General features: G+C 40.4%; 1 protein-coding gene across 12 annotated transcripts in view; it reads right to left on the bottom strand.

The window, feature by feature from the left end:
* Window positions 1–14,644, bottom strand: part of CDC14B (cell division cycle 14B) — a 128,251-nt gene extending 113,607 nt beyond the window's left edge. For 9 of the 12 annotated variants that reach the window (XR_006345820.1, XM_043927662.1, XM_043927654.1 and 6 more), the window contains exon 1: window positions 14,020–14,318. Coding sequence is in view for 11 of the 12 variants with exons in the window: in XM_043927662.1 (XP_043783597.1) it covers window positions 14,020–14,176 (157 nt within the window). In the remaining variant the exon portion in view is untranslated. Of the gene's footprint in view, window positions 1–14,019 lie in introns of all 12 variants that reach the window. The other 3 variants (XM_043927652.1, XM_043927646.1, XM_043927656.1) reach the window with 2 other exon arrangements.
* Between the last annotated feature and the right edge of the window lie 12,750 nt (window positions 14,645–27,394).

The raw sequence follows: 27,394 nt of genomic DNA, 5'->3' as shown, positions 1-27,394 counted from the left end.
CCCAGGGGAGTGGAGCAGTGACCCCACAGGAGACTGAACCAGACCTACCTGCTAGCGTTGGAGGGTCTCCTGTGGAGGCGTCGGTCAGCAGCAGCTCACCGTGGGGACAGGCTCACTGGCAGCAGCAGTCCTGGAAGGGGCCCCTTGGCATAAGTCCTCTTGGAGGTCCCCACTAACCCTACCATAGAGCCCTAATCCAGGGCTGGGTTGCCTCAGGCCAAACAACTAACAGAGAAGGAGCACAACCCCACCCAAGAGCAGAAAATTGGGTTAGTTTTACCAGAGCAAGAGCCAGTTTTTCCATCTGCCAGTCCCTCCCATCAGGGAGCTCATACAACCCTCTTAGCCTCCTCCATCGGAGGGCATACAGAAGAAGCAAGAAGAGCCACAATCCCACAGCTAGAACAAAAACCACATTACAGACACTTAAGCAGGACGAAAAAGCAAAAAGTTATGTGTCAGATGAAGGGACATGATAAAACCCCAGAAAAACAACTAAATGTAGTGGAGCTAGGCAACCTTCCAGAAAAAGAACTTAGAATAATGATAGTGAAGATGATTCAGGACCTCAGGAAAACAATGGAGAAGGTCCAAGAAATGTTTACCAAAGACCTAGAAGAACTAAAGAACAAACAAGATGAATAATACACTAGAAGAAATCAACAGCAGAATAATTGAGGCAGAAGCACAGATAAATGACCTGGAGGACAGAATGGTTGAAATCACTGCTGCAGAACAGAATACAGAAAAAAGAATGAAAAAAATGAAGACAGCCTAAGAGACATCTGGGACAACATTAAATACACCAACATTCACATTACAGGGGCCTAAGAAGGAGACGAGAAAGAAAAAGAACCTGAGAAAACATTGAAGAGATAGCAGCTGAAAACTTCCCGAACATGGGAAAGGAAATAGTCAAGCCCAGGAAGCAGAGAGTTCCAGGCAGGATAAACCCAAGGAGGAACACCCCAAGACATAAACTGACAAATCAAACTGACAAAAATTAAAGACATAAAATATTAAAAACAAGGGGGAAATGACAAATAACATACAAGGGAACTCCCATAAGGTTATCGACCGATTTCTCAACAGAAACTCTACAAACTAGAAGGGAATGGCATGATATATTTAAAGTGATGAAACAGAATAACCTACAACCAAGAATATTCTACCCAGCAAGACTCTTGTTCAGATCTGATGGAGAAATCAAAAGCTTTACAGACAAGCAGAAGTTAACTGAATTCAGCACCGCAAAACCAGCTTTCCAACAAATACTAAAGGAACTTCTCTAGGCAGGAAATACAAGACAAGGAAAAGACTTACACAAAATAAGTTCAAAACAATTTTAAAAATGGTAATACGATTATACATATTGATAATTACCTTAAATGTAAATAGATTAAATGCAGGAACCGAAAGACATAGACTAGATGGGCAGATGGAAACATCTACATGTGTGCACTTCCACTTACCACATGACTCTACTTAATCCCCCAAACTGTATGTGATTATCTTATACTGCTAGGTTAATCATGTTTCCATTATGGCTTGCAATTATAATGATCTTTTATTTTTTGTGAAGCTATTGATTGTGAAGACTGATAAAAGTCTACTATTGTGATTTTTCCTTAATGCAATAACTATCATGATTGGTCAATAGAAAATAATAGAATTCTGTACCACAAAAACTATCGTTTAATAGAAAAACCTGTAATCACTTTTTAAAATCCAGACGCAAATCAGACTTATCTTGGAACTTTTTGAAAAATACAAATACCCGGTACTGTTTTTCTTCAAAGCTCCAGATGTGTTTCTAAGAAGCAGCCATGTTTAAAAACACCCAGACTATATGATGATCTTTTATCTAGTTAGTTTCATTTTTTCTACTTCATATTCAGTGCTCGCATTTCATTTAGTTTATGTTTTCCAATTTGTCCATTTCTTTTTTTAAAATGTTCTTTATATATGTAAATATATAAAAATGTATATATTTTTAAAAACTTATGAATTTTTGCTAGCTAAAAAGTTTATTACATTTTGATTCCACTTATTTGACTCAGTGTAAATAGAATGCTGACTCAGTGTAAATAGAATGCTATATTTAAAATTTATATTCACTCAAAATTTTTATACAGTTCCATGTATTTTGGCATCTAGTATTACTGCTAAAAGTCTAGAAAGTTTTCTGTCTTAGTGGTTTAAAAAAAAAATTGAATGACCCTTGAAACTTCTAATCCAATTCTGAGAATATAAAGAAATATTGTGCTGAAAAAAAAAACACAAAAACAATAACAAAAAACAGAAAATTAATATGTAATACAGCATTATTAACTAAAGTACAGATTTTGCTCAAATCTCACAAAATTTTATGTCAGTGTACATTATTTGTTTTCATACCTTACTCAAGACTCCACATTGTATTTAATTACATTGATCAGCTTCAGCTGCATGCAACAAATTCTGGTAAATTCTCTTTTCATTTTTATTCTATTACAAACATTTTCCAATTTTCCTTGTTATGGCTTCTTAGATATACCCCTCATTTTAAAAGCAGACATTTAATTTCCAAACACATGGGAGTTTTAAAAATATCTTAGATATTAACTTCTCATTTTTGATACTAATTTCTCATTTAAACTCGCTCTTCTCTGCAATCACTTTCTGGGTTTTTGCAGTCTTCTAACATTATTGAGACTTTCAATGGCTAAGCCATAGATCTCTTCTGGTAAATGTCACACTGCACTTGAAAATATGTGGGTCATTTTCAAGTATCTTTTGATACTGATCTCTAACATAATTCCACAGTAATAAGAAAACACTCTCTGTATGATTTCAATACTTTTAGAGCATGAAATTTCTGCACCTGGTTTTATGTCTTTGGATATGTTCCAGTGTCTCTTAGCTTATAGTCTATGGGAACTTGAATTGAATTTGCATCCTACTATTGTGTGAAAATTGTATAAATCTTAATTATGTCCAATTAGTTCATAATGCTTTTCAGGTCTACTATATTCTTCTACTAGAATGAATATACACATGTATATTCATTCTATTCATTTCTCAGAGTTTGCTATTGAAACTCCAACTAAAAATCTTAATTTATCTACTAAAACAGTTATAATGTACAGTGGAACTATATGTAACTTTGTTCTGTATTTTCCAAGTTGCCTGTAAATGTGTTATCTTATTTTCATAATTTAAAAAATAAAAAAGAAAGATAAGAAAAATACAACCCAGAAAAAAAAAAAAAAAACAGTAGTTTCAAATTAGAATATAATAGTGGGGTTAAAATCCCAAACTCAGTTGTGTTTGCTAGCTAAATTCTAAGCTTTTTTGAGTTTATTGTCAAAAAGGAAATAAATGCACATTAAGATGTTTGTTTCACTTGGTGCTTCCAAAAAGCTAATGACAATAGTACAATATAAAATTCTAAGGGCAGTTGAGAACAGCTCCCAAAATGTAAAATCATAATGTTAATTCTGTTACACATTCAAGTCAAAGCAATTCTTCCCCAGCACCTATAAAAGAACGTGAAAATCAGAATGCTTTTCAGTTTAAGTCACACACACCAAATCTAGTTCTTAAAATATTTAGCCATCTTCATCTTTAGTGCCTTTAATTTAAGCAATAATCAACTTAAAAGGTGCTCTGTAATTATCTCCTTTACCAATAAATAAGATATTCTTAAAATAAAACAAAGTATCTCATTTTAAATTATGTCCTATGTGATACTTTGACATTCAAATTAGAGATACAGGATTAATTGGAATCTAGACCTTTTTACTTTAGCTGTTTTAGTAGATATAGTTTTCAGTATATTGTTAACCACATGCATATATTCATACTTTATATATATATTATGACCAGTTACATACCAAAATGAAGTTTTCTCGTTTCTTTTAAAGGTTAAAAACACACACGAGAAAGACACCATAAGACAGACCATTTTCACCACATATTGAAAATAATAATTCACTTTGTGCAGGAATTATCAAGTGACACTTCCATCACAAGTATCTATAAAACTAATGCTGTTTAAATCTAAAGAGCAAAATTACTTAATGATGACTTATTCCTTCATTGCCTGTCTTCATTGAGATAATGACTTTAGAGTATATTCCTTTCTCAATCTTTCAGTGATAACTAGCATGTTGTTAATAAATCTTCACATCCCCTCCTCCCTTCCTCAGTAATACTTGGCCCGGTGCCTTGTTCAAAGCAGTTGCTCAATAAATATTTGTTGAATAAATTCCATAGCACAACTTATACGAATACAAATGAGGATAAATGAGCAAAATGCAGAGAATGATTCAGCTGAGATGATCCTAAAATAAAGGACTTTGCAGAATTCATAATCTGTAATGATATTATAGCATTATGGATTGGATATAAAAAGATCAATATCATAAATTGCATAGCAGTGCCAAGAAAGTAATTTTACTTTCAAATTAGAACTTGAAGGAACAACAAATATCATCAGCATCAGGAACAAGATGTTTTTCTTTTGTGAAAAGTACACTGTCAACCAAATTTTAATGGTATAAAAGTAAACTATCTGAGAAATGAAATAAATATGTGATATTATGCAATTAGAACAAATTCACTCTGCCTAACTTGTTCAGCTTTTCAGACTGAAAGACAATTGGACCAAATTTTTGAACTGACTGGTGAATAAAGAACTCTAACAGAACTGCTCCTCTAAAATATGAATGATACTAAGAAAGGAGCTGAATAAAAGATGAAGAGAATAAAGTCAGAAAATATTTAACTGAAAATAATATATGGGCCATTCAGATTTGTTCTTTTGGTAAATAACTGTAGTTGAAAATCAAAAGGAATCAGAATATTTTTAAATTTTTAAAAAACAGGATATAAAAGAACTCCCCTGTTCCCAAAGTTCAAGCTGGCACTTCATGAGATTTCCCTCTTATCAAACACTAAAAGATATATGCCTGGCCACTAAGCAAAGAAATGCCAAGAAATAACTAACCTGCATGGGGGTCAGGGTGGGGATCAAGAACAGCTGTTACAATAACTCATTCTAAGTATCCTTTCAGCAAATGCCTACAAAAGTGAGATTCATTTTAAATAAAAATTTAGTATTACCAAAAACATCTACCATCCAAAACATAGCATTCATAATTAACCCAACAAAATATCACAGAAACTACTTCCAGCATTATCTGTACACAGAAACCAACAGAACTTTTCATATAAAGACAGATTTCAACTTAAGTTGTAAACATACGAAAGATACTTTACAGTTAAAGAAAACTAAAACTGCTACCTAAGACTAAAATTAAAACAAGCAAACAGGAAGGGATGGAACCAAGAGTCACAACTAACAGGTTAAATCTACAGTTTTAAAATCATCAAAGAACTGCAAAGTATAGTCAATGATCTGAATACCTTTGTTGGAGCAGTATCCATGAAAAGCTATAGAAAAAAAGAGAGAGAGAGAGAGAGAAGGGCTTAAAACTTTCAAATAAACTCGAGAATCCAGATGAGATGCACACATTCCAGTTAAATAACCTTGTATTTCAGAAGTTAAAATCAACTTCACTTTGGAAACTGTTTCCTAAGTTAATCCCTGGCTAATATGTTAGTCAGCACTTCGAGAAATTAAATAAATTAGACTAAACAACCTTGGAGGCTAAAAATAAAAAAATGTAAAGAAACAGTATTTGAAAATTGGTTATCTCCTGCTGCACCACTTTCTCTGTCTTCAATACAATCTCTCCACTTTCCACCCTCAGCAACCCCTGCACCTACTTACCTCACTAAGTGAGGCCCGGCTTTGACATAGAGATAAACCAATCTACCCAAGTTTTCCTTTATTTAAAGACAATTATAAAAGTAATTTTAATGTGAAGGCCTTAAAGGACTTACTAAGATCAAAAATATTCTGTAGCTAGCATGGGAAGAAAAACAAAATACTGGCTACTAAAATTATTTTTTCCCAGTGTAGTAAAAAAAAAAAGTAGATTTAAAGCTATCATTTCTTATCTTAGTTATATTATTTTCTGACTCCCACCCCTTCCAAATAAATTAGGTTTCTGTGCCACACATTAAACATTAGAAAGGCCTCTTGAAAGGTCATCTGTTTTACCCAAAACAAACAAACACCCTGTCTGCCAAGAACACCACCAATTATCAAGTGGTGATTTAATTATAAATCACTTAAATTTGCTTTTTGATTTCCATAGTATATCAGTATCATAGCTTTTGGATCTGTGAAATACTCTTTAAAATGAAGGTACTAGAGCACAGTCGAGATTTAAGTTAGCCACTCTGAAAAATTTGTACTTCATCAGTAAATAATTTACTTTAAATAACCTTCTACCTGAGGCTCTCCCATGAGGTCTTTGCATTTTTTATGAAGAACTCCCCCACCCCCACCTCCAACCCCGGAAACTTAGCTGTGATTTAATAGTAAGCAATATATGAACTCTTCAGTATAATAAAAATACATAACAATAGCCTCAGAAGAGTTTTATTTTACTCTTCCTTTTACAAGAAATCTTTAAAGAGAAACCGTTAACGTTTTTCCCAAGGCAGAGAAGATTATCAACTCGGCGCCAAACCTCCTCCGCAGCTCTGACAAATACCGAGCCAGCCTCATCTGGAGCATTTCTGCCCTGAAGATCACATTCAGCAGCAGAGAGAGGAACACACTGCATTTTCACTGTTCTGAGTCACAGAACCTTTTGTGCAAGCACACGTGTGAGGGAAATGTTTGCTTCTGAGCCTGAAACCCTCCCAGCCATGACTGACTGTCTCAGCATGCCCGCTGTGCCCCCTGCCTTGCCCACTGCTGCCACACTTGGTATACCAGAGACCATTTTAGGAGCCCTGGTTGTCATGGAGGCACCAGGCCAGGCACTTAACATGCGTCCCTTTCATTTCATTCTCCCAACAACTCTGTAGACTTTTTAAACAGATGCGAGAATCCAGGCTCCAAAAGGTTATTAACAATCTAGCTGCGTTCAGTCCTTGAGTGGGGAGACACCAGCTTTCCCTGGTGTCTTTGAGCCTAACTACTAGAATTAGCTCTTTTAAAACTCTACCATCAAAAATTAAAAAAAATAAAATAATAATAATAATAAAAAAAATAAAAACTCTACCATCAGTTTTTCTTCCCCAAAGATTTCAACCATACTATGGTTCCCCTACAGGCTAGGTCTCCTTCAGATCCTCCAAGTTCTATTTTCTCAAGTAAGGCAGAAAACATAACCTCCATGAGAGCAGGGACTATCTCCAGCAGTAACTTATTTTAAGCACTTGGGGGGGGGGGGGGGGGGGTGCGGGTAGGGATGCGGGAAGCCTGCCAGAGTAGGTATTCATTACATGTTGAAGGAATAAAATATCTAGAAGATTAGGGCTATAATGATGGCCAACTTGCGAAGTATTAGGTTGGTGAGAAAGTAATTGTGGTTTCAGACCGTGAATTTTAAATCACTACAAACAGACTCAAACACATCTTTATTAAACAAAATAGGAACCATGACAATCAACACGTTTTTGCCAACGAGAAATAAGTTGGTTCATTCCTGTAGCGGAAAAAATCTGTGCTTCAGGATTTGACGAACTCTTGGAAAGCATTTTCTGCCTCCTGCTGGTTGTGGAAGCATTTTCCCTGCAAAAAGTTGTCAGGATGCTTGAAGATGTGGTAGTTGATTGGCAAGAGGTTGAGTAGGGCAGATGAGGCAAAACTTCAGAGCCCAATTTGTTCAACCTTTGAAGCACCGGTTGTACAGTGTGTGGTCAGGCGCTGTCGTGGAGAACTGGACCCTTTCTGGTGACCAACGTCGGCTGTGGGTGTTGCAGTTTTTGTCCAGCGCATCTTAACAATTTGCTGAGCACACTTCTCAGATGTAATGGTTTCAGACAGCTACAGTGGATCAGACTGGCAGCAGACCACCAAACGGTGCCCACGACCTTTTTCAGTGCAAGTCTGGTTTTGGGAAGTGCTTTGGAGCTTCTTTTTCAGTCCAACTACTAAGCTGGTTGTTGCCAGTTGTCTATGAAATCCACTTTTTGTCACACGGCACAAGCCAATCAAGAAATGGTTTGCTGTTGTTGCATAGAATAGGAAAAGACAACACTTCAAAATGACAATTTTTTTGATTTCCACTCAGCTCCTAAGTCACCCACTTATCGAGCTTTATCACCTTTCCAATTTGCTTCAAATGCCCAAAGACCATAGAATGGCTGACGCTGAGTTCTTCAGCAACTTCTCATGTAGTTGTAAGAGGATCAGTTTTGATGATCCTCTCAATAGGTTGTTGTCAACTTCCAATGGCCAGCCACCAGCCCTCTCATCTTCAAGGCTTTGCCTCCTTGGCAAAACTTCTTGAACCACCCCTGCACTGTATGTTCATTAGCAGTTCCTGGGCCAAATGCGTTGTTCATGTTGTGAGTTGTTTCCACTGCTTTGTGATCCATTTTGAATTCAAATAAGAAAATCACTTAAATTTGCTTTTTGATTTCCAGAGTATAAAATAAACAGCAAGTAATAAGTCATTAGCAAAAAAAAAAAAAGAGGCAAGAAATGCACATTGAAGTGATGTATAACATAATCACATTTAAGAATATATTCCAGTATCAAGCAGGAAAGTTCAACAATGTAAAATCGCAATTACTTTCGTACCAACCTAATAGCATGAGCTCAGAAGGACCTGAACTGTGTACTTAGTTTGCTTATTTTTCCAAGTTTACTAGATAATTATTCATCTCTCTAAATTCAACTTCATAAATACTATTTATGTTGCATCATCTCCCAACCAAAGTAGCAGAGGAATAACTAGAGGTTCAATAAATCATTTATATATAACTGTGAAGCAGCTTAATCTGTCAGAAAGAATAAAAAGCAAATAATCAAGACTTTCCCAAAAAGAAGTTGGACCAATTTGGCCAAAATTACATCTCGAATTCCTCAAAGGGAAAAATGGACAACTGTGAAATTTCTAGGTAATCTCTTAAAAATCTTCCAGAAAATGCCAGTCCAGTCAATTCAGAGTTCCTCTGAGACTATCTCAGAAATATCCAAGTAATGTCACTGGTATGAACCAGTGCCTTCCTTCCATCCTAAAAATCCACCAAGTGGTTTCCTTCTAGCTCTCTCCAACCCTGATGAAATTTGGGGAAATCCATTCTCATTCTAAGGCACAGAGCAGTTAATCTGTGTCAACTGTCAACTCCTAGCATTAATACTGTCTCTGTAACCCAGTTATTCTATTTTCCCTTCATCTTTATGCCCAAACACTCTATGTGGCAGCAACAGGGAAACCGTGTTAAGTGTCTGCCTTTTTATTGTTGCCTAACAATCAGACTCAAAGCAGATGACTAACATGATATCATCAGAAATAAAGATGCTGAAGAAGTAAGCAAGTACACAAATCAAGAAAATAAATTCACACTATGCACAGAGTAAGTATACACACGCCATGAATAAGAAGAAATATGAACGTTACACTTTGATGAATTTCAGTTACTAAAACTCAGTAACCTAGTACATGAAACTCTTGAAGAAAAATTATTTCCTCTTTAATCAGTGTCCCAGGTTAACAACATTCCTTTTCTATTAAGAAAACTATGCTTCTATCACTGCAAACAATGAATATGCATGACTATTCTACACAGTAAGCATTCAATAAATTCTTCTTGAGCTAATGAATAAATTTTCCGTGTCTAATGATATCTAGCATGATTTTTAAAATCCTAAAAAGAAGGAGGAGCAGTGCTGTATCTGTTCAATTTTATTTGGTGAGTATCCAATACACCATTAATTAATGCTTTTAAATAACAATCCTGACCTCAGTTAGAGCTTCTCCAATAAAATTATTTACCGATACAATATACTCTTTAAACAGTAAAATACAATGGGAGACACTGAAAAAAAGTTTTTCTTCAATTTAAGACAAACCACCAAGGATATCTTTTAAGGCAGTAATTATTGTCAATTTTCTCTACTAGTCTGGAAAAAAAATTTAAAGTAAAATAAATTGAAGATGTGTACCAACTATTAAATTCTATAAATTATCAAACAGATTATGCAGTAATGTTATAGTCTTTATATTTTGTTTCTATATTAATAAAGAGGAAAGGAAATGTGCTATGTCATTTATGGAGGGTCCTATTTAAGGGCAAGAATATATGGCAATCAAAAAGATTCAGATTTCCGGCCTCAAGGAGGTTACAGGAAAATAATAAACCTGACTGTGGGGAATTTCCTGGTGGTCTAGGAAATTCAAGTAGGGGAACTAAGATCCCACAAGCCTTGTGGCCAAAAAAAAAAAAAAGAAAAAAAGAGCCTGACTGTGTCCAACACCTTTTCCCTGGGTCTTTCTCTCATCTAGACACCTAGCTCCAAATTCAACTAAAAGCCCTTCTCACTTCCCTTCTTCCTCCTGCTTCCTAACTGATAACTCATGAGGATCTTATCTTTACTCAGTTTCTCTTTAGCGTTAATGTATATAGTTTCTTTCACATGATTCACTGAAACTGCAGCAGGAATACAGGTAAAATTCATGCCACTGCATACGGCAAAAACTGACTGAATGGCTAATGAGAGGTTGATGGGGTCTGCTTCGGAATAAAACCTGGGTCAATCTACTCCTTCTAAGAGCAGTGCCCAGTTTATCAAGGAGGTGGGCCAGGCAAATAGTGACCACATAACAAAGGACAGAGGAGCAAAAATAGGAATTAAACCTTTCATGTTAAATGTACACACATGAAATTCCCTGGGATCTAGGGGAATTCAGCTTACAGATAAAACAGATTGTAACCGAAATGTCAAGGACCAAAGTTTTAAAAAAATTAAAAGTAATATATTTAAAGGCAGAATGGGCAGAATAATGTATATTAATGTTTACAAACCAACCCCACTGGGAAAGAATCTTCACAATCCTATAACAAGTATTGGTGAAGATGTGGAATAATTGATAATTGCTAGTGAGAATGCTGGTGGTACAGCTGCTTTGGAAAAAAGTTTGGCAGTTCATGGAGTTACCATGTGATCCAGAAATTCTACTCCTAGGTATATATCCAAAGAATTCAAAACAAATGTCCACACAGAAACTTGTACGTGAATGTTCGTAGCAGCATTAATCATAATTGCCCTAAAAGGTCACTCACAAATGGATAAAACCGTATAAATTTGGCCTGGCCACTTCACATTTACACAGTCACAGTCACACATGTAGGTAGATAAGCACACTGATGCTATCTGTGTGCAGTAAGCACTGGAAAACCTCCAAATAACCATTTATTTATTAGCATTAAATAAATGACAATTAAGCCATACAATGCAACAATTTGTTGTTTAGCTGCTGAGTCATGTCCAACTCTTCTATGATCCCAGGAACTGTAGCCCACCAGGCTCCTCTGTCCATGGGATTTCCCAAGCAAGACTACTGGAGTGGATTGCCATTTCCTTCTCCAGGGGATCGTCCCAACCCAAGGGTCAAACTAAAATCTCCTCCTGCATTAGCAGGCGGATTCTTTACTACTGAGGCACCAGGGAAACCCTACAATGCAACAATATGCAACCATTAAAAAGACCACTCTTGTGGGGAGGGGAAGGGAGCGCAAAAAAAAAAGAAAAAAAAAGAGAGAGAGAGAGAGAGAGAGAACCACTCTGCTGGTATGGCACAATTTGCAGAAACTTAAACATGAGTAGAAAACTGAAGGGAAAGAAGATGCTACCAGAAAGGGAGACTAATTACATTTATATATCTGTTTTTACGTTAAAAATGTGCATACACTATTTTCAGAAAACTAAGGGAAAAACAAATTGAGAAGGATGGTACCAGGTTGCCATTTGCTGAGGATGAGGTCTCAAGCCTTCCCTACAAGCCCAATAAAAAGAAATCCCCACTTTGCACCCTAAGTTACTTTACTTATCACACCCAAACAAACTGATTTAGTATCATTTTTCCCAGGAAGACAAGACTGTCACTAAGGGACACAGGGAGGAATTCTAGGGGAAGGTCATTTCCTTAACCCCCTGGGTTAATCTTACTGAGACTGGACCCTTCTGTTATCTGGGCTTGTAATCTAAATAAGAGTATTGTGATTATATATGGTGCACCAATTCTTGCCTCAATATTCTGCTTGGTGATATCTTCTGACATTAATTCATTGATCACTACCTCAGGAAAGCAAGCCACACTGCATTTTTTTCTCCATAAAGAAGGAAAATTTACTCCAATGACTTTGCCGACAGAAACTTCCTTTTAAACATAGACATTTAAAGGTGTATATGTATACATTTAAATCCACATATCCCACTTTATGGTTTTATACTTCATATCTATTTTGGTCTAAGCAGTAATTAAAACCAAATGAGGCAGTTCTACACGTACTAATACAGAACAATCTTTTTGCTAAGAAATACTGAAAACAGTGTGTAAAACAATGTACTGTATGCTGCGGTGCTCGGGTACGGTGGAGATTGTATACATGTAAACATGCCAGTCTATTTCTAGAAGGATTCACAAAAGACTAGCAGAGTAAGCTGCCTCCAGGTTTTGACACCCGGTTGCTGAGACCAACTTTTCTCTACATATAATACTCCTGCTCCTGTTTACCTTTGGAATTAAGAATTCTGTACCAAGGAAGTGTTCCCAAGTAAGTGTTACTTGTCCTAAAATCAAATGCTATTCAATAAGGTCCTTCCAAGAGGTATACATAAGGACTGTGCGGGTCCTTCACCCGGGCCATCTCCTCGGCAGTGCACACCAGTGGGACCTGGGCGCAGCCTAAGCAAGAAGGCTTCACCTCCTACAGCGCCAGGCGCTAAGGAGGAGCTGGGCAGGTGAATTACCGCATCCCCTTCCTCCTCCCGCCTCCTCCAGTCCCCAGGGGCCTCTCATTCATCGCCGAGAAACCTTCCGCTCTACACTCTACTTTCTGTGAAATGGACCTTAGTTTCCAACTGCCCATCAATCTAAAAAAAAAAAAAAAAATTCCTAATAAATTTCTGTGTTTGAACATTTTCTAAATTAATGTTCTGACCACTCCCGCTCACCTGGTTTATCAAAGGCTATGAGCGGGAAACAGTTTACATCAATAAAAACCCTACACACCGAGGTTTACACACTCCACGCCACAGAAAACAGACTGAAAATTCCCTCAAAATGTAGACTAAGCTGGGCTGTTTACAAAGCGTTTCCACCTACACCATCACATTTAACGCCTTCCACAAGCTTCAGGGTCAATCCTGGCAAACCCTACGGCTCCCAAATTGGATTTATAAAGTCTTCAGGAATTGTAGAAGAGGCACTAACAATAAAGCAGCTATCAAACGGCTGCTTTTCTACCTGCAATTTCTCAGAAGTGACAACTCTGGGCATTCATCACACTGACCGGTTCAAGTGCCATCAACGTGACATTCCTTCCAGAAGCAAGACAGGGGAATGATCCCGAGGTCTGGGGTGTGCAAGTGCGCGCCCTGGGGAGAGGACGAGTGCAACGAGGACCAAGGCGAGAATCTGGCTTCCGCGCCCGGCCAAGGAACGCCGCCCCAGACGGGATTTCCCACAGAGCAGCGGAGGTTTGGCAAACGCCAAATAAACACTGCAGCTCCGGTGCCGGCGTGTTCAGCGCGCTCGGGGAATCCTTTGGAGTGATTCGGAGGTTCAGACTCCTTAAGGGCCAACCGAGCTTGCAACCCGGGAGGCGGTATCAACTCGAATTTAGGAAAATCCCGAGGCGCTGAACAGACGCTAGCAATTTAGAAAGGTGACCCTCGGGCCGTCCTGCTGGGGTAGGAGGATGCAAAACAGATAAAGTTACAGCTCTCAACAAACGCAGATGGAAACTCGGGGTAGGGGGGCGCTCCCAGAGCCAGGCTCCTGAAGGGGGTGTGGCCGACTAGTGCTTTTAGGGGGTGGCGTGGAGGCGTGTCAGTCGGGCCCTGGGAGACGCCTCTGCTGCCCTGGGTGGGTGGGCTAGAACCCCCCGAGCCGGGTGCCGCGTGTCCCAGGCGCCCCGCCATGCTCTCGCTTGCCGGCTCACCGGTGATATCCAGGTACAGATCGTCCTGCCGATCCAGGTGGTGCAGCTCCTGCGACGTGGAGCTGCGGCTCTTCTTCACTCCCGGAGAGGACGAGCACCGCCGCGAGCAGGGGGGCGCGGCGGCCCAGTTCGGCCGCCGCTCGCTCTTCCGCTTCATGGAGGCGGCCGCGGCCCGTCAGGGGACCACGACCATGGCCTCGCGCGCCCACTAGCCCGCCGAAGCCCCCGCCAACCCCGCGCGCGGGCGCTCGGGGCGGCGGGCGCGGAGCGGCGCTGCGGCGACGGCAGGCGCTGGCGGAGCCCGGCGGGAGGTGGCCGCGCGAGAGCCGGAGGAGGGGCCTGGCCCACCGCGCCTGCCCCGCTCCCTCCTGCGGCCGCCGCCGGACCCGCGCAGCAGCCCTCGCTACAGCGCCTCCTGCCGCTGCCGGCGCCCCCCAGCCCGCCCCCAGGTGCCCGCAGCCCGCTGGCGCGGCCGAGGCGAAAGTGCTGCCGCCAGCGGCTGGAGCTGCTTGGGATAACCGCGCGCGCCCACCGCGGCCACTGACGCTGCAGCCAAGGAGCCGGAGCACAGCGGGCCGCGGCTCCTGGGGACCCCAGGAGGGCTGTTCCGTGGAGCTTCATTCACAAAAAAGGGCCCACAAACCTCCTCGGGGCCCGCAGACTGAGGCCTTTCATTGGTCAGCGGGGCGTGACGTCACGTAGACGGGGCTTTTCTACCGGCAGGTAGTTGGTGACGCCATAAAGAAAAGTCTGAGTGGTTCCGCCAATCAAAGATAAAAGTGTGCTTGTGAGCCTTGGCAACCTCCCCTACTTTTCTGCTTCTTCTGTGTTACCGGAGTGCCTAGACCCCAGTTCCTAACTTCCTTTAGAGAGTCACCGAAGCTTTACACAGTCTAACAACTTAACTCCAGTTCTTTGGCATGTATATATATTTTAAGTATTTCTTCGTTTTCCCCGCAATTATGCCGAGTGAAAGGGGCTCTTGCCCTGGCTACTGGCTTGGAAGAGTATGAGCTTCTTAAACTGTCCGCTGTTACTATAGACTTAAGGTAGAGTTGATTTCAGAACTTAGTACCTATTAAATCAGCTACGCTCTTTTTATTTATTTCATTCTGATCTATGCCCACAATTAAAATAGACCAGGCAAAGGGCTACTTAAGAAGCCAAAAAAATCTACCATGGAAACGATTTGCCATAATGGTTTGCGCCTCGAAGTCCTTCATCTCAGAATCCTGCATCCAAATTGACTCAGTAGTTAGGCGTGCCAGGTGCTAAGTTTTGTTTTTGTTTTTTCTAACCTAAGGGATCAACAGGTCCTTAGGTAAAATACTACATTGAATGTTGAAGTAAAATCAATATTGAAGTATAGAAGCAAGTGACGAATTTAATCCTTAACCTTTTATCAGGCAAACTGTAAAATTATATTCCTTTTTTTTTTTCCCCTACTGGGTTAAGATAATGCCTGGTCTTTCTAAAACTTAACCAAAACTATCATTTTGGAAGGCCTTTAAATTTCCATGATGGCATGGAAAAGGTTGTCAAGACTGGAGGGCAGTATTTAGGTTTCATATCCCCAAATTCTACATCTTGAAAAGTATTCCTAATTTTTCATCAGTATTTTAACGTTTTACACTGCAATTGCTGCCAGCCTCTACAAGAAAAAGATGAATTTGAGTCAGTTCCCCAGGAAGCTGCTCAGAAATGCAAATTTCCATGATGTACCTCCCTGAGGGGCATTGACTTCTACTGTTGAAGGCCTTTGCCTAAAGCACTACTAATTAAGGAGGAATGGGAGTTGGGGAAAGCTGTGTCTGTGTGACTGTGGCTTTTGAACAGTCTGAAACTAGAGGTCTGCCACTTAGACCTGAAACTTAGTAATCATGTTCATTCTCCCCCTTTCCCATACGGAAATCAGGCAGGGAAGGCCTTAAATTTAAAATGGTCTACATGTTGTCTGTAAGGGTAGCAAAGAAGCAAGAGAGTTGGGAGGCTGTGAAGTAGTGGTGCAAACAGAACCTATACAAGCAGAAACCTAGCCATCCCCCTTCCTCTGTTTGGACCGAGAAGAGAAGGCCTTTCGCACTGAACTGGGGCTCAGTGATAGAAAGGCTGCCGCTTTTCAGACTACCTGTCATTTTACAAGAGTAGGTCTTGGTTTTTGTTTTATTGTCTTGATACCAAGCAGAGCCCTGTGGGACTCCTGGGCACGGAGGCCTTTTTGTCCCCCATTTCTTACAGGCAAGACCCCAGTCTCCATGACTTTCTTTCAGTTCTAAATGGCAGAAGAGTTGCTAAAGGAGGAACAGCAAGGAAACCACCTGAAGCAAGATTAAAGGACCAGAGAGGCTTATTACTTCATGGCACATCGATGGGGAAATAGTGGAAACAGTGGCTAACTTTATTTTAGAGGGCTTCAAAATCACTGCAGATGGTGACTGCAGCCATGAAATTAAAAAGACGCTTGCTCTTTGGAAGAAAAGTTATGAGCAACCTAGACAGCATACTGAAAAGCAGAGACATGACTTTGCCAACAAAGGTCCGTCTAGTCAAGGCTATGGTTTTTCCAGTAGTCATGTATGGATGTGAGAGTTGGACTATAAAGAAAGCTGAGCGCCGGAGAATTGATGTTTTTGAACTGTGGTGTTGGGAGAAGACTCTTGAGAGTCCCTTGGACAGCAAGGAGAAACAACCAATCCATCCTAAAGGAGATCAGTCCTGAATATTCATTGGAAGGACTGATGTTGAAGCTGAAACTCCAATACCTTGGCCACCTGATGTGAAGACCTGACTCACTGTAAAAGACCCTTGTGCTGGGAAAGATTGAAGGCAGGAGGAGAAGGGGCTGACAGAGGATGAGATGGTTGGATGGCATCACTGATGGTTGGGTGACTCAATGGACATGAGTTTGAGTAAACTCTGGGAGTTGGTGATGGACAGGGAGGCCTGGCGTGCTGTAGTCCATGGGGTCACAAAGAGTCAGACATGACTGAGTGACTGAACTGAACTGAGGCTTATCAAGATTAGGAAACTGGGACACCTAAGACCCGCCCCCCCCCAGCCCCCCACCATACACACATGGTAATCTTGTCAGCAGCCACACCCTCTTGAAACTTTTCAGAAGAAAGAATATAAGACTGTTACTGCCTTGATCTTTATGGAATACTCCTTCTGACTACATAACCTTTCTCTACTCACCAGGGAGCCGGGCACAGTTCTTGCGCTAGCCTACTGTGTTCCCCCTTTGCTTGGCAAAGTAATGAAGCCTTTCTTTCTTTCTCCTCCGTAACTCTCTCCATATTTCTATTTGGCACTGGTGCACAGAGAGCCAAGATTTTAGCAACAGTATTGAGGTATAATTGACATATAACATTATATTAGTTTCAGTTGTACAAATAGTGATTTGATATCTATATAAATTGCAAAATATCACAATAAATCTGGTTGACATTGAGTAGGTCTTGTTTTGAATAGAGGATACATGGGACTTGTCCAGTTGGCTCCTTAGATTAAAGAAATTCAAGTACTCTTTGACATTCTGTTTGTTTGAGAGTGACTTATCTAAATGTCAGGCTAAGATTAAGATGTCAAGAAGTTCACTTATTTGTTTTCTCTCACCTTCAGGTGCAATGTTCAGGCTAGAAACTCTAATAAAATACATATGATTTCAGTAATAGAAAAAGTTAAAAATATCAATAACTATACTGTTAAGCATTTTCACATTTTACAAACATTAAAATTATATGATTTTGTTAAGTATAACATCATTAAGAGAGAAGTTATATGATGACACTTTGAAATTATGTAGAAATATCTTCCATTTGGGGGAATAGGCAGTCCATATGTGAAGCATAGTCTTCCTTGATAGCTCAGCTGGTTAAGAATCCACCTGCAATGCTGGAGACCCCAGTTCAACTCCCGGGTTGGGAAGATTCTCTGGAGAAAGGATAGGCTACCCACTCCAGTATTCTTGGGCTTCCCTGGTGGCTCAGTTGGTAAAGAAGCTGCCTGTAATGCGGGAGACCTGGGTTTGATCCCTGGGTTTGGAAGATCCCCTGGACGGGGAGGGCATGGAAACCCACTTCACTATTCTTGCCTGGAGAATCCCTCAGGACAGAGGAGCCTGACGGGCTGCAGTCCATAGGGTCACAAAGAGTTTGACACAACTGAATAATTAAGCATTACCATAGCATGTGAAGTATACACATCAAAGTTTATATTTTGTTTTTAGGTTGTGTTTAGACAGTTGCAGAAAAGCGCTATTACTCATTGATACTTGTTTTGAGTGTAACACATCTCTGGAACAAATTAACTCTTTCCACTGTTCAATAAGCTGAATTCTGGGCTCCTGAGAATTTGGCCACAGGAAGTGTAGTTTAGCTTGCTTTTTTGATTGGCTAGTTTGTTTTTCAGATTGACCATTGATCATAGAATTTTAGAGCCTGGAAGCACCTTAGACAATATTTGGTGCAAGGCTGTCCTTTCACAGTGAGGACATAGGGACCCACATAAGCAGCAGTGGCAGCGCTTGGGGCCAGAATCCAGACATTTTCCAGAGTTCTGATTGTCTTTCCTTGAACTGGCAGAGCTTAGAGAACAAGTGCAAGTGCACCTGGTTGTGATCTCAACATCATGGGTAGCACAGTGTAAAGTTAAAAATGGAAGGGAGGGGTTCTCTAAAATAGTCCTTTCTATTAGATAAATTGATGCTGAAAGGAAAACAAATTTGGAACATTTTCTTATATATGTTAGGTGACTCATATTCTGAAAATTTAAAAATCTTACCCTAAAATGAATAAAAACTAGTGGGCATATATGTAATGCTAAAGTTTGAAATGATAATATAGATTTTAGAATCAGTGAATTACAGCTTTAACTATGTGAAGATAGTTTAAGATCAAATTGTCATAGAGACTTAGAGGGTTTAGATAGTTTTGAATGTATTTTTCCTAATACATTAGGAAATCTTCACTAGCTCAAATCTTCACTAGCTCAAATCTTCACTAGTTCAAATCTTCACTAGCATATTTAAGGAGAATTCTTCTCAGTATTAATTTGAAATCCCCCATGTTCCTGACCCTGAGACTGAAATTCTCTTAGAATTGCAAGAAAGAAGAAAATATGTAATTATATATATGATATTTGTGTGTGTGTGTGTGTGTATATATATATACACACATATATATATATATATATAGAAAGAGAGAGAGAGAGAGAGAGAGAAGTTTTTTTGTTGTTGTTGTTTTGTTTTTTAGCTACCACCACATGCTGGACACAGTTCTAAGGGCTTCACACAAATGCCCTGTTTGATGCTATGGTTTTTGTTTTCTAGATGAGCACTTCCTCATTTGGATAGGTCAAGGCAGTTACCTCACCCACCTTCTGCAATGAGTTTGGTTTGAAAACCCATGTCTCTTTCTTGGGGCCAGCACAATTCATCAAGGTTGAGCACAGAGTTTGAAGAAATCTTTCCTCGTAGGTGGGTTTCTGAAATTGAATAACCTCTGTGTGTGCTTATTCGCTCAGTCATGTCCAACTCTGCAACACCATGGACTGTAGCCTGCCAGGCTTTTCTTTGCATGGGGATTCTCCAGGTAAGAATACTGGAGTGGGTTTCCATTCCCTTCTCCAGGGGATCTTCTCAACCCAGGGCTCAAACCCAGGTCTCCTGCACTGCAGGGGAATTCTTTACCATCTGAGCCACCTGGGAAGCACTATAGTTGTGTAAATGTAAATTTTGATTGATTTTTTGGACCTCAGATCAAACCCTAGTGTTGTAGATTTTAAAAACAGTATTCCTGAAGGTAACGGGTATTTTGGTTATGTTCATTTCTTCCCACCAAATAATAATAATAATAGTAATAATAATGGAATAATGGAACACTGGAGTGAAGGTGGGATAGAGAATGAAGAGAATTCTGGTTGAGTCATATCAAGTATGACTAAGGATGCTCTCACCCCAAAGCCAAAGAGGCTTGTGCTTAAGGAACTGAGTGAGAAATGCCAAACTCTTTCATATTACATTGTAATGTGAAAGTTTTACCTTGTAAAACATGCTTAAATGCCTTTCACGTACTCTCAGATATTCAATATGTCAATAGTGTAGAATTTAGTTATTTTAAAAAAAAATGGAAAATTATTCTTGAAGATCAGTACATTCATGAGCTCCTTGGCTAAACACTTCTACCAAGGGTGAATGAAAGTACATGCTCATTATTAGCTTTTTAAATCTAGGTTTTATTTTGTGATAGTGGCTTTTTACTTCCAAGAATTTTTAGTAAGGAATTATTCTTTTTCTTTTGTTTTATTGCATATGACCTGAACTTCCCAGGTGGCTCAGTGGGTAAAGAATATGCCTGCAATGTTGAGACAAAGGAGACGCAGGTTCCATCCCTGGGTCAGGAAGATCCCCTGGAGGAGAGCATGGCAACTCACCCCAGTATTCTTGCCTGGAGAATTCCATGGTCTAAGGAGCCTGGCAGGCTACAGTCCATGGACTCTCAAAAGAGTCAGACAGGACCAAATCAAATGAGCATGCATGCACATATGACCAAATAATGCATGAACACATGATTGTAATTTTTTTATTTAAATGAAAAACAGAAATATATATGTGTGTATGTATATGTAGATTGTTGTTGTTCTGTTGCTAAGTTGTTTCTGACTCTTTGCAACCCCAGAGATGGCAGCATGCTAGGCTTCTCTGTCCTTCACTATCTCCCAGAGTTTGCTCAAATTCATGTCCATTGAGTTGCTGATGCTATGTAACCATCTCATGTTCTGCTGCCCCCTTCTCCTTTTGCCTTCAGTCTTTTCCAGCATCAGGATCTTTTCCAATGAGTTGGCTCTTTGCATCAGGTGGCCTAAGTTTTGGAGCTTCAGCTTCAGCATCAGTCCTTCCAATGAATATTCAGGGTTGATTTCCTTTAGGATTGATTGGTTTGATCTCCTTGCAGTCCAGGGGACTCTCAAGATAATATTCTGAACCAAATCCTGTGAACTGTCTTATAGGTACTGAAATCCCCACCAGGTGGAAGAAAGAATTTAACTGCATGATGCCCAGACTAGAGCCATGACATAAGTTGCTACAATTCCAAGAATTGACCTCAAGGAAATGGGAACAAACCCTGAAATCGAAAATGAACTGTACCTAAGATAATCAAGAAGATACTAGTCAGAGCATCAATGACCAATTCTGAGCTGACTGTCAGAGCTGACTATGCTCTTTCTGCATGTAGCCCCTTCCCTCTGTCTATAAAAACTCTTGCCCCTCAATTGTTGGAGTTTGGGGTGAGTTGGCCTTTGGACAGGTGGATGCCTACCCCTCTCCCCCAATCCTGTTGCCAGAATCTGATGTAAAGGAAACTTTCCTTGCCACCAACCTGGCCTCTTTCTTCGCTTCTGAGCAGCAAGCAGCTGGACCCCAGTTTCAGTAACAATCCTGTCTTCTTAGATACCCACCTTTAACAGTCTATATATTTAGATGTAAATCACACCTACTGAAACTGGGGTCCAGGAAAAGGCAGAAGAAACAGAGATCAAATTGCCAACATCCGTTAGATCATTGAAAAAGCAAGAGAGTTCCAGAAAAAATCTACTTTTGGTTTATTGACTATGCCAAGGCCTTTGACTGTGTGGATCACAACAAACTAGAAAATTCTTAAAGAGATGGGAATACCAGACCACCTTACCTGCCTCCTGAGAAACCTGTATGCAGGTCAGGAATCAACAGGTAGAGCCGAACATGGAACAGCAGATTGGTTCAAAATTGGGAAAGGAGTGTGTCAAGGCTGTGTATTGTCACTTTGTTTGTTTAACTTATATGTAGAGTACATCATGTGAAATGCTGGGCTGGATAAATCACAAGCTGGAATCAAGATTGCCAGGAGAAATATCAATAACCTCAGATATGCAAATGACACCACCCTTATGGCAGAAAGCAAAGAAGAACTAAAGAGCCTCTTGATGAAGGTGAAAAAGGAGAGGGAAAAAGCCAGCTTGAAACTCAACATTCAAGAAACGAAGATCATGGCATCCAGTCCCATCACTTCATGGCATGTAGATGGGGAAACAATGGAAACAGTGACAGATTATATTTTCTTGGGCTCCACAATCAATGCAGATGATGACTGCAGCCATGAAATTAAAAGCCACTTGCTCCTTGGTAGAAAAGCTGTGAAAAACTTAGTGTATTAAAAAGCAGAGACATCACATTGCCTATAAAAGTCTGTCTAGTCAAAGCTACAGTTTTTCCAGTAGTCATGTATGGATATGAGAGTTGGACCATAAAGAAGGCTGAAAGAATTGATGCTTTTGAACTGTACTGTTGGAGAAGACTCTTGAGAGTCCCTTGGACTGCAAGGAGATCCAACCAGTCCCTCCTAAAGGAAATCAACCCTGACTATTCATTGGAAGGACTGATGCTAAAGCAGAAACTCCAATACCTTGGCCACCTGATGTGAAGACCTGACTCATTTGAAAAGACCCTGATGCTGGGAAAGATTGAAGGCAGAGGGAGAAGGGGATGATAGAGAACAAGATGGTTGGATGGCATCACCGACTTGATGGACATGAGTTTGAGCAAGCTCCGGGAGTTAGTGAAGGAAATGGAAGCCTGGCATGCTGCAGTCCATGGAGTTGCAGACATGACTGAGTGACTGAACACCACCACCAACATACTCTCCAGCAAGAAATGACATGTTTAGGACAACTGGAGACATTTGAATATGGACTGGGCAGTGTGTGATATTAGGGAAATACTGTTATATGTTTGGGATATAATAATAACATGGCTATATAGGAGAATGACCTTATTCTGGTGGTACAGACTGAATTGTATCTCCCCAAAGTTCATATTTTGAACAAGGTGATGGTATTAGGAGATGGGGCCTTTGGTAGGTTATTAGATTTAAATGAAGTCAAGAGGGTATGGCCTGCATGTTGTGATTAGCACTCTTATAAGAAGAGGAAAAGAGTGAGGACACATCTAGAAGATAGTTGTCAACAAACCAGGAAGAGAGTAATCGCCAGCAATTGACTCCAACAGCACCTTTGACCTCCAGGAGGAAGCTGTGAGCTGTGGCTTGAAGCCAGATCTTAGTTCCCTGCCCAAGAATTGAACCTGAGTTCAGTTCAGTTCAGTCACTCAGTCATGTCTGACTCTGCAACCTCATGAACTACAGCAGGCTAGGCTTTCCTGTCCATCACCAACTCCTGGAGCTTGCTCAAATTCATGTCCATCGAGTCGGCAATGGCATCCAACCTCTGTCATCCCCTTCTCCTCCTGCCTTCAATCTTTCCCAGCATCAGAGTCTTTACCAATGAGTCAGTTCTTTGCATCAGAACCTTAGTAGCCTGGGTGAAAACCAGGAATCCTAACCCCTAGCCCACCAGGAGCTAGACGCTAGAAGATAAGTTGTCCTCACTCTTGCCCTCATTGAAAACTGAATTTATCAGAGGCAAAAACTGTACAATCAGGTACAAAGTTTATTACTAGAGACACAGCACAATAAGTGGGGAGCACAGAGAGAAACTCTTTATTTAAGACAGAAGGGAGCAGAGATAGACACCCTGAGAAGAAAGTTTGTGGGAGTCCACCCTAATGAGGAGGAGTATACCAGAGAGGTGATCCAAATCACTTATACAGGGCAGTTCTTCCTGATCTTTGTTTACCTTTGGTCAATTATCTCATTTCTTTTCCATATCTGACCTATACTAGGGTTCTCCCCAACATGCATGTGCATCTTTTTGCCAACATGGATTCCAGTATAGAAGCCTAGGGGAGGTTGATGCCACCTATTATGGGGAGGCACCCTCCCCATTTTTGAAAACTCCCCCAAGGAGTTTTTCTACATATATGTAGTCAGGGAGATCTTCTTGTCCTCAAGACTGAGAAATATGTGGTCTATTTATCTTTTGTCCATGCAGGACTCAGCTCCTCCTTGCCCCTGCCATTATCTTTGCCTTGAGTATCTGGCCACAAGGGACAGATTCCAGCTGCTCAGCCTGGGGTCTATCTATCTTCTGCCTCACCTTGATCTTGGACTTCTCAGGTTCTGGAAATAATAGAAATAATGGTCTGTTGTATAAACCACTCAGACTGTGGTATTTTTTGTTATAGCAGCCCAAGCCAGCTAATACATCCAGTAAGATACATACTGAAGAACTTATGGATCAAGTGTCAGAGTGTAACCATTTAAATGGTTTTGTAAGTGTGTACCCTATATCACCTTCTATCTGCTTGTCCTTCTATTTATGCAGCTACTATGGCAAAGTAATAAAAATTGTCAAATCCAGGTAATGGTTACTTGTTTTTTCATTGTCTTTCCACCTTTTTCTGTGTTTGAAATTTTTATAATCAAAGTCAGTTTTTCTTCACATTCCGACATATTTTTTTAATTCTTACTTTGATTTTTCCTGGGGTAGCATTCAATTGCTAGACTAATTTGAGGAAAATGTATATATTCACAGCATTGAATTTTTTTAATTAATGGTAAAGGTGTAATTTTCAATTTATTTATGTCTTCTTATGCCCTTCGGTAAGTAAACCATCATAGGTTTACTAGGAGGCGTTGCATGATTTTGCTGCAATTGTGAAAGAGCCTTTTTAAAGAGCCTTTTTTTCTTTTACATAGTTTCTGCTTGGTCTTTGCGGATGGATAGGGAAGCTTATTGACTTTACCTATTGTTCTTGTGGGCTTCCAGGTGGCGCTAATGGTAAAGAACCCACCTACCAATGCAGAAGACAGAAGGGATGCAGTTTTGATTCCTGGGTTGGGAAGATTCCCTGGAGGAGGGCATGGCAACCCATTTTAGTATGCTTCCCTGGAGAATCCCATGGACATAGGAGCCTGGTAAGCTACAGTCCATAGGGTCACAAAGAGTTGGACACAACCAAAGTGACTTAGCACACAGCACATTGATCTTTTATCCTATGATTGGTACTAAAAGATATAGCTTATATTTATAGTAAGAAGTGCAAACTTTTTTCTCATTAAATATATACGTCTCAAGCTTCTTTTGTTCACCAGGGAGATAGCATTTTAAATTATTTTCCAGACTAATTTCAGTTCCTTCTCCTGGCTTCTCACAAGACCCAGAGGTCTACTGGTGCAAAAGAAATTACACCTGTTACAATCTGACCAAAAAGTAAAACCAACTACCTCTGGGAGACTCTTGTTTATACCAAGGCCAAACAACTCTATTTTAGCCCCATCTTTGGGCAATGCAGTCTCTCATCATCTCATTTTTGTAATTGTAAAGGAGGCTTTGTGAGGATTTATTAATCTTATGTTGAGAGTAAACCCTGGGGGTATGGTTGGTAAGATTGTGATTTCAGCTACAGAAATTTCCGGCTGTATTTACTTCCAACAGGCTTTTTTAAAAAATCAAGATGTAATTAACATACAATAAAAGCAAAGATTTTAGGTATTAGTTCAGTGAGTTTCCAAATCATATACAGCTGTGTAACTGAGGCAGGCGGTAGTACTCCTGGCCCCACCCTTGGCCAGTGTCGATACTCCAAGAGGAAAATAGCCAGGACAGTTGAGGGAGGAGGCTGAGCCTTGCCCAGGTAGAAGATATAAGACCACATATTTTTCATTCTTGAAGTCAGGAGACCTCCTGGACCACACATGTGCAGAAAGGCTGTGCTGTTCTATGCTTAGTCACTCGGTCGTGTCCGACTCTTTGCAACCCCATGGACTGCAGCTACTTGGAGGTCAAAGGAGAGTGATGTCAAAAGATGCTCTGCCCATATGCCTCTTCGGTAGAATTCATCTTGGCTAAGAGATGTGTGTGGACACATGGGAGGATCCTGAGATATACCAAATATGGACTCTGAACCAGGCAAGTCAAAATGACTGGCCAAAGAAAACCCAGAAGAAACACCCCATAAAAGTAATTCAAACTACCATGAGGGTGCCACTCTCTCTGAGCCCACCTGTGTGTCTATCCACTACATGTATCTCTTTTTCCTCCTAATAAATCCTTTACTCGTTTTACTACTTTCCATCTTTGTGGGAATACTTTTTCTGCAAAGCCAACAAACCAGGGCCTTGTCATTGACCACTGGTCTAGTGGCTAGGATTTGGTTCTCTCACTGCCATGACCTGACCTCAATCTCTGGCTGGGAATGGAAGCCCCCTCCAAGCCACTGCAGGCTGAGGCCACCTGAGGTCATAACAATCACCCCAAACAAGATACAGAATCGTGGACCCTTTAAAAATGCCATTTATGCAAAGATGAGCATTGTTCCCTGTGTCAGGCCTTTATCTTGACCATCCCCTTGCCATTCCAGTTCAACCCCCACTCTTCCATTGTCCCTGCTCGCTGCTCTCCATCGTCTCTGACACCTCTTGGTGCCATGCCTCAGTTTCCAAAACTTTCCTCCTGTTCTCTCACCCTGACTGAGCTGGATGGTCTCTGTTTCCTGGAGTTTTGGTCCTTTTCTTCAATGTAGGACTTGGTTGTTCTCTCCTGGACTCTGCAAAATTTGCTGCAGACCCAACTTGTCCCTGCCTTTGGCCCCAGCTGTTGGGCCAAGCCCACCAGGCTTCCTCCCACTGAGGCTTGGTAGGACAGAGCTTTGTGCGGTTAGTAATCAGGAGAGATAATCAGGTAATCTGAAGCTAATAGCTTCCCGGTGGACTGTAGCCTACCAGACTCCTCTGTCCATGTGATTTTCCAGGCAAGAGTACTGGAGTGGGTTGCCATTTCCTTCTCCAGGGGATCTTCCCTACCCAGGGGTTGAACCCCGATCTCCTGAGTTTCAGGCAGGCGCTTTACCCTCTGAGCCACCAGGGCTCCTAAACCCATAGCTTCCTTCACCTTACAACAAATATTTTTCTTTCCAATTTTTGCAGGATAAGAAAGGCACCCTTGTCTGACTCTGCCCTTATCCACACAGTTAGAAGTAAATTAAAGGCATCAATTTCAAGTCACTTCTTTAGTTGTAGGAGGATAAAAGCAAATTATTCTTTATCTCGTGTTGTGGCTAGGAGGAAATTCCCTACAAAGATTTTTTCAGCTTTCAAAGAAAACTAGCTACCAATTCCAATACGCTGGATTTTCTGTCTTTTTATTACAAATTTTCCCATCTATGAGGAAATCCTAGCTCAATCTTGGTTCTCCACTTGCACCTACTATTTCCTAGAGGAGTAAGGAAGGCAGGAAAGAGTAAAATGTACAGATCTATAGTTTTAAATTCTTACATGGTGGAAGGTTTTCACTACTCATGATTTTTTTTCTTCTTTAATGGTACCAGAGCACAAATAAATGGGCAGATTAAGTTGGATTCTCCATTAATTTCCTCTTTCCATTTAAAGATATTCAAGTGAGTAGTGAATCATTTTATCCAAAGGTAGGGGCTATGCCAAAG

The sequence above is a fragment of the Cervus elaphus genome, chromosome 16, assembly GCF_910594005.1.
Source record: "Cervus elaphus chromosome 16, mCerEla1.1, whole genome shotgun sequence".
Lineage (NCBI taxonomy): Eukaryota > Metazoa > Chordata > Mammalia > Artiodactyla > Cervidae > Cervus > Cervus elaphus.
This window is presented reverse-complemented; position numbering and strand designations above follow the sequence as displayed.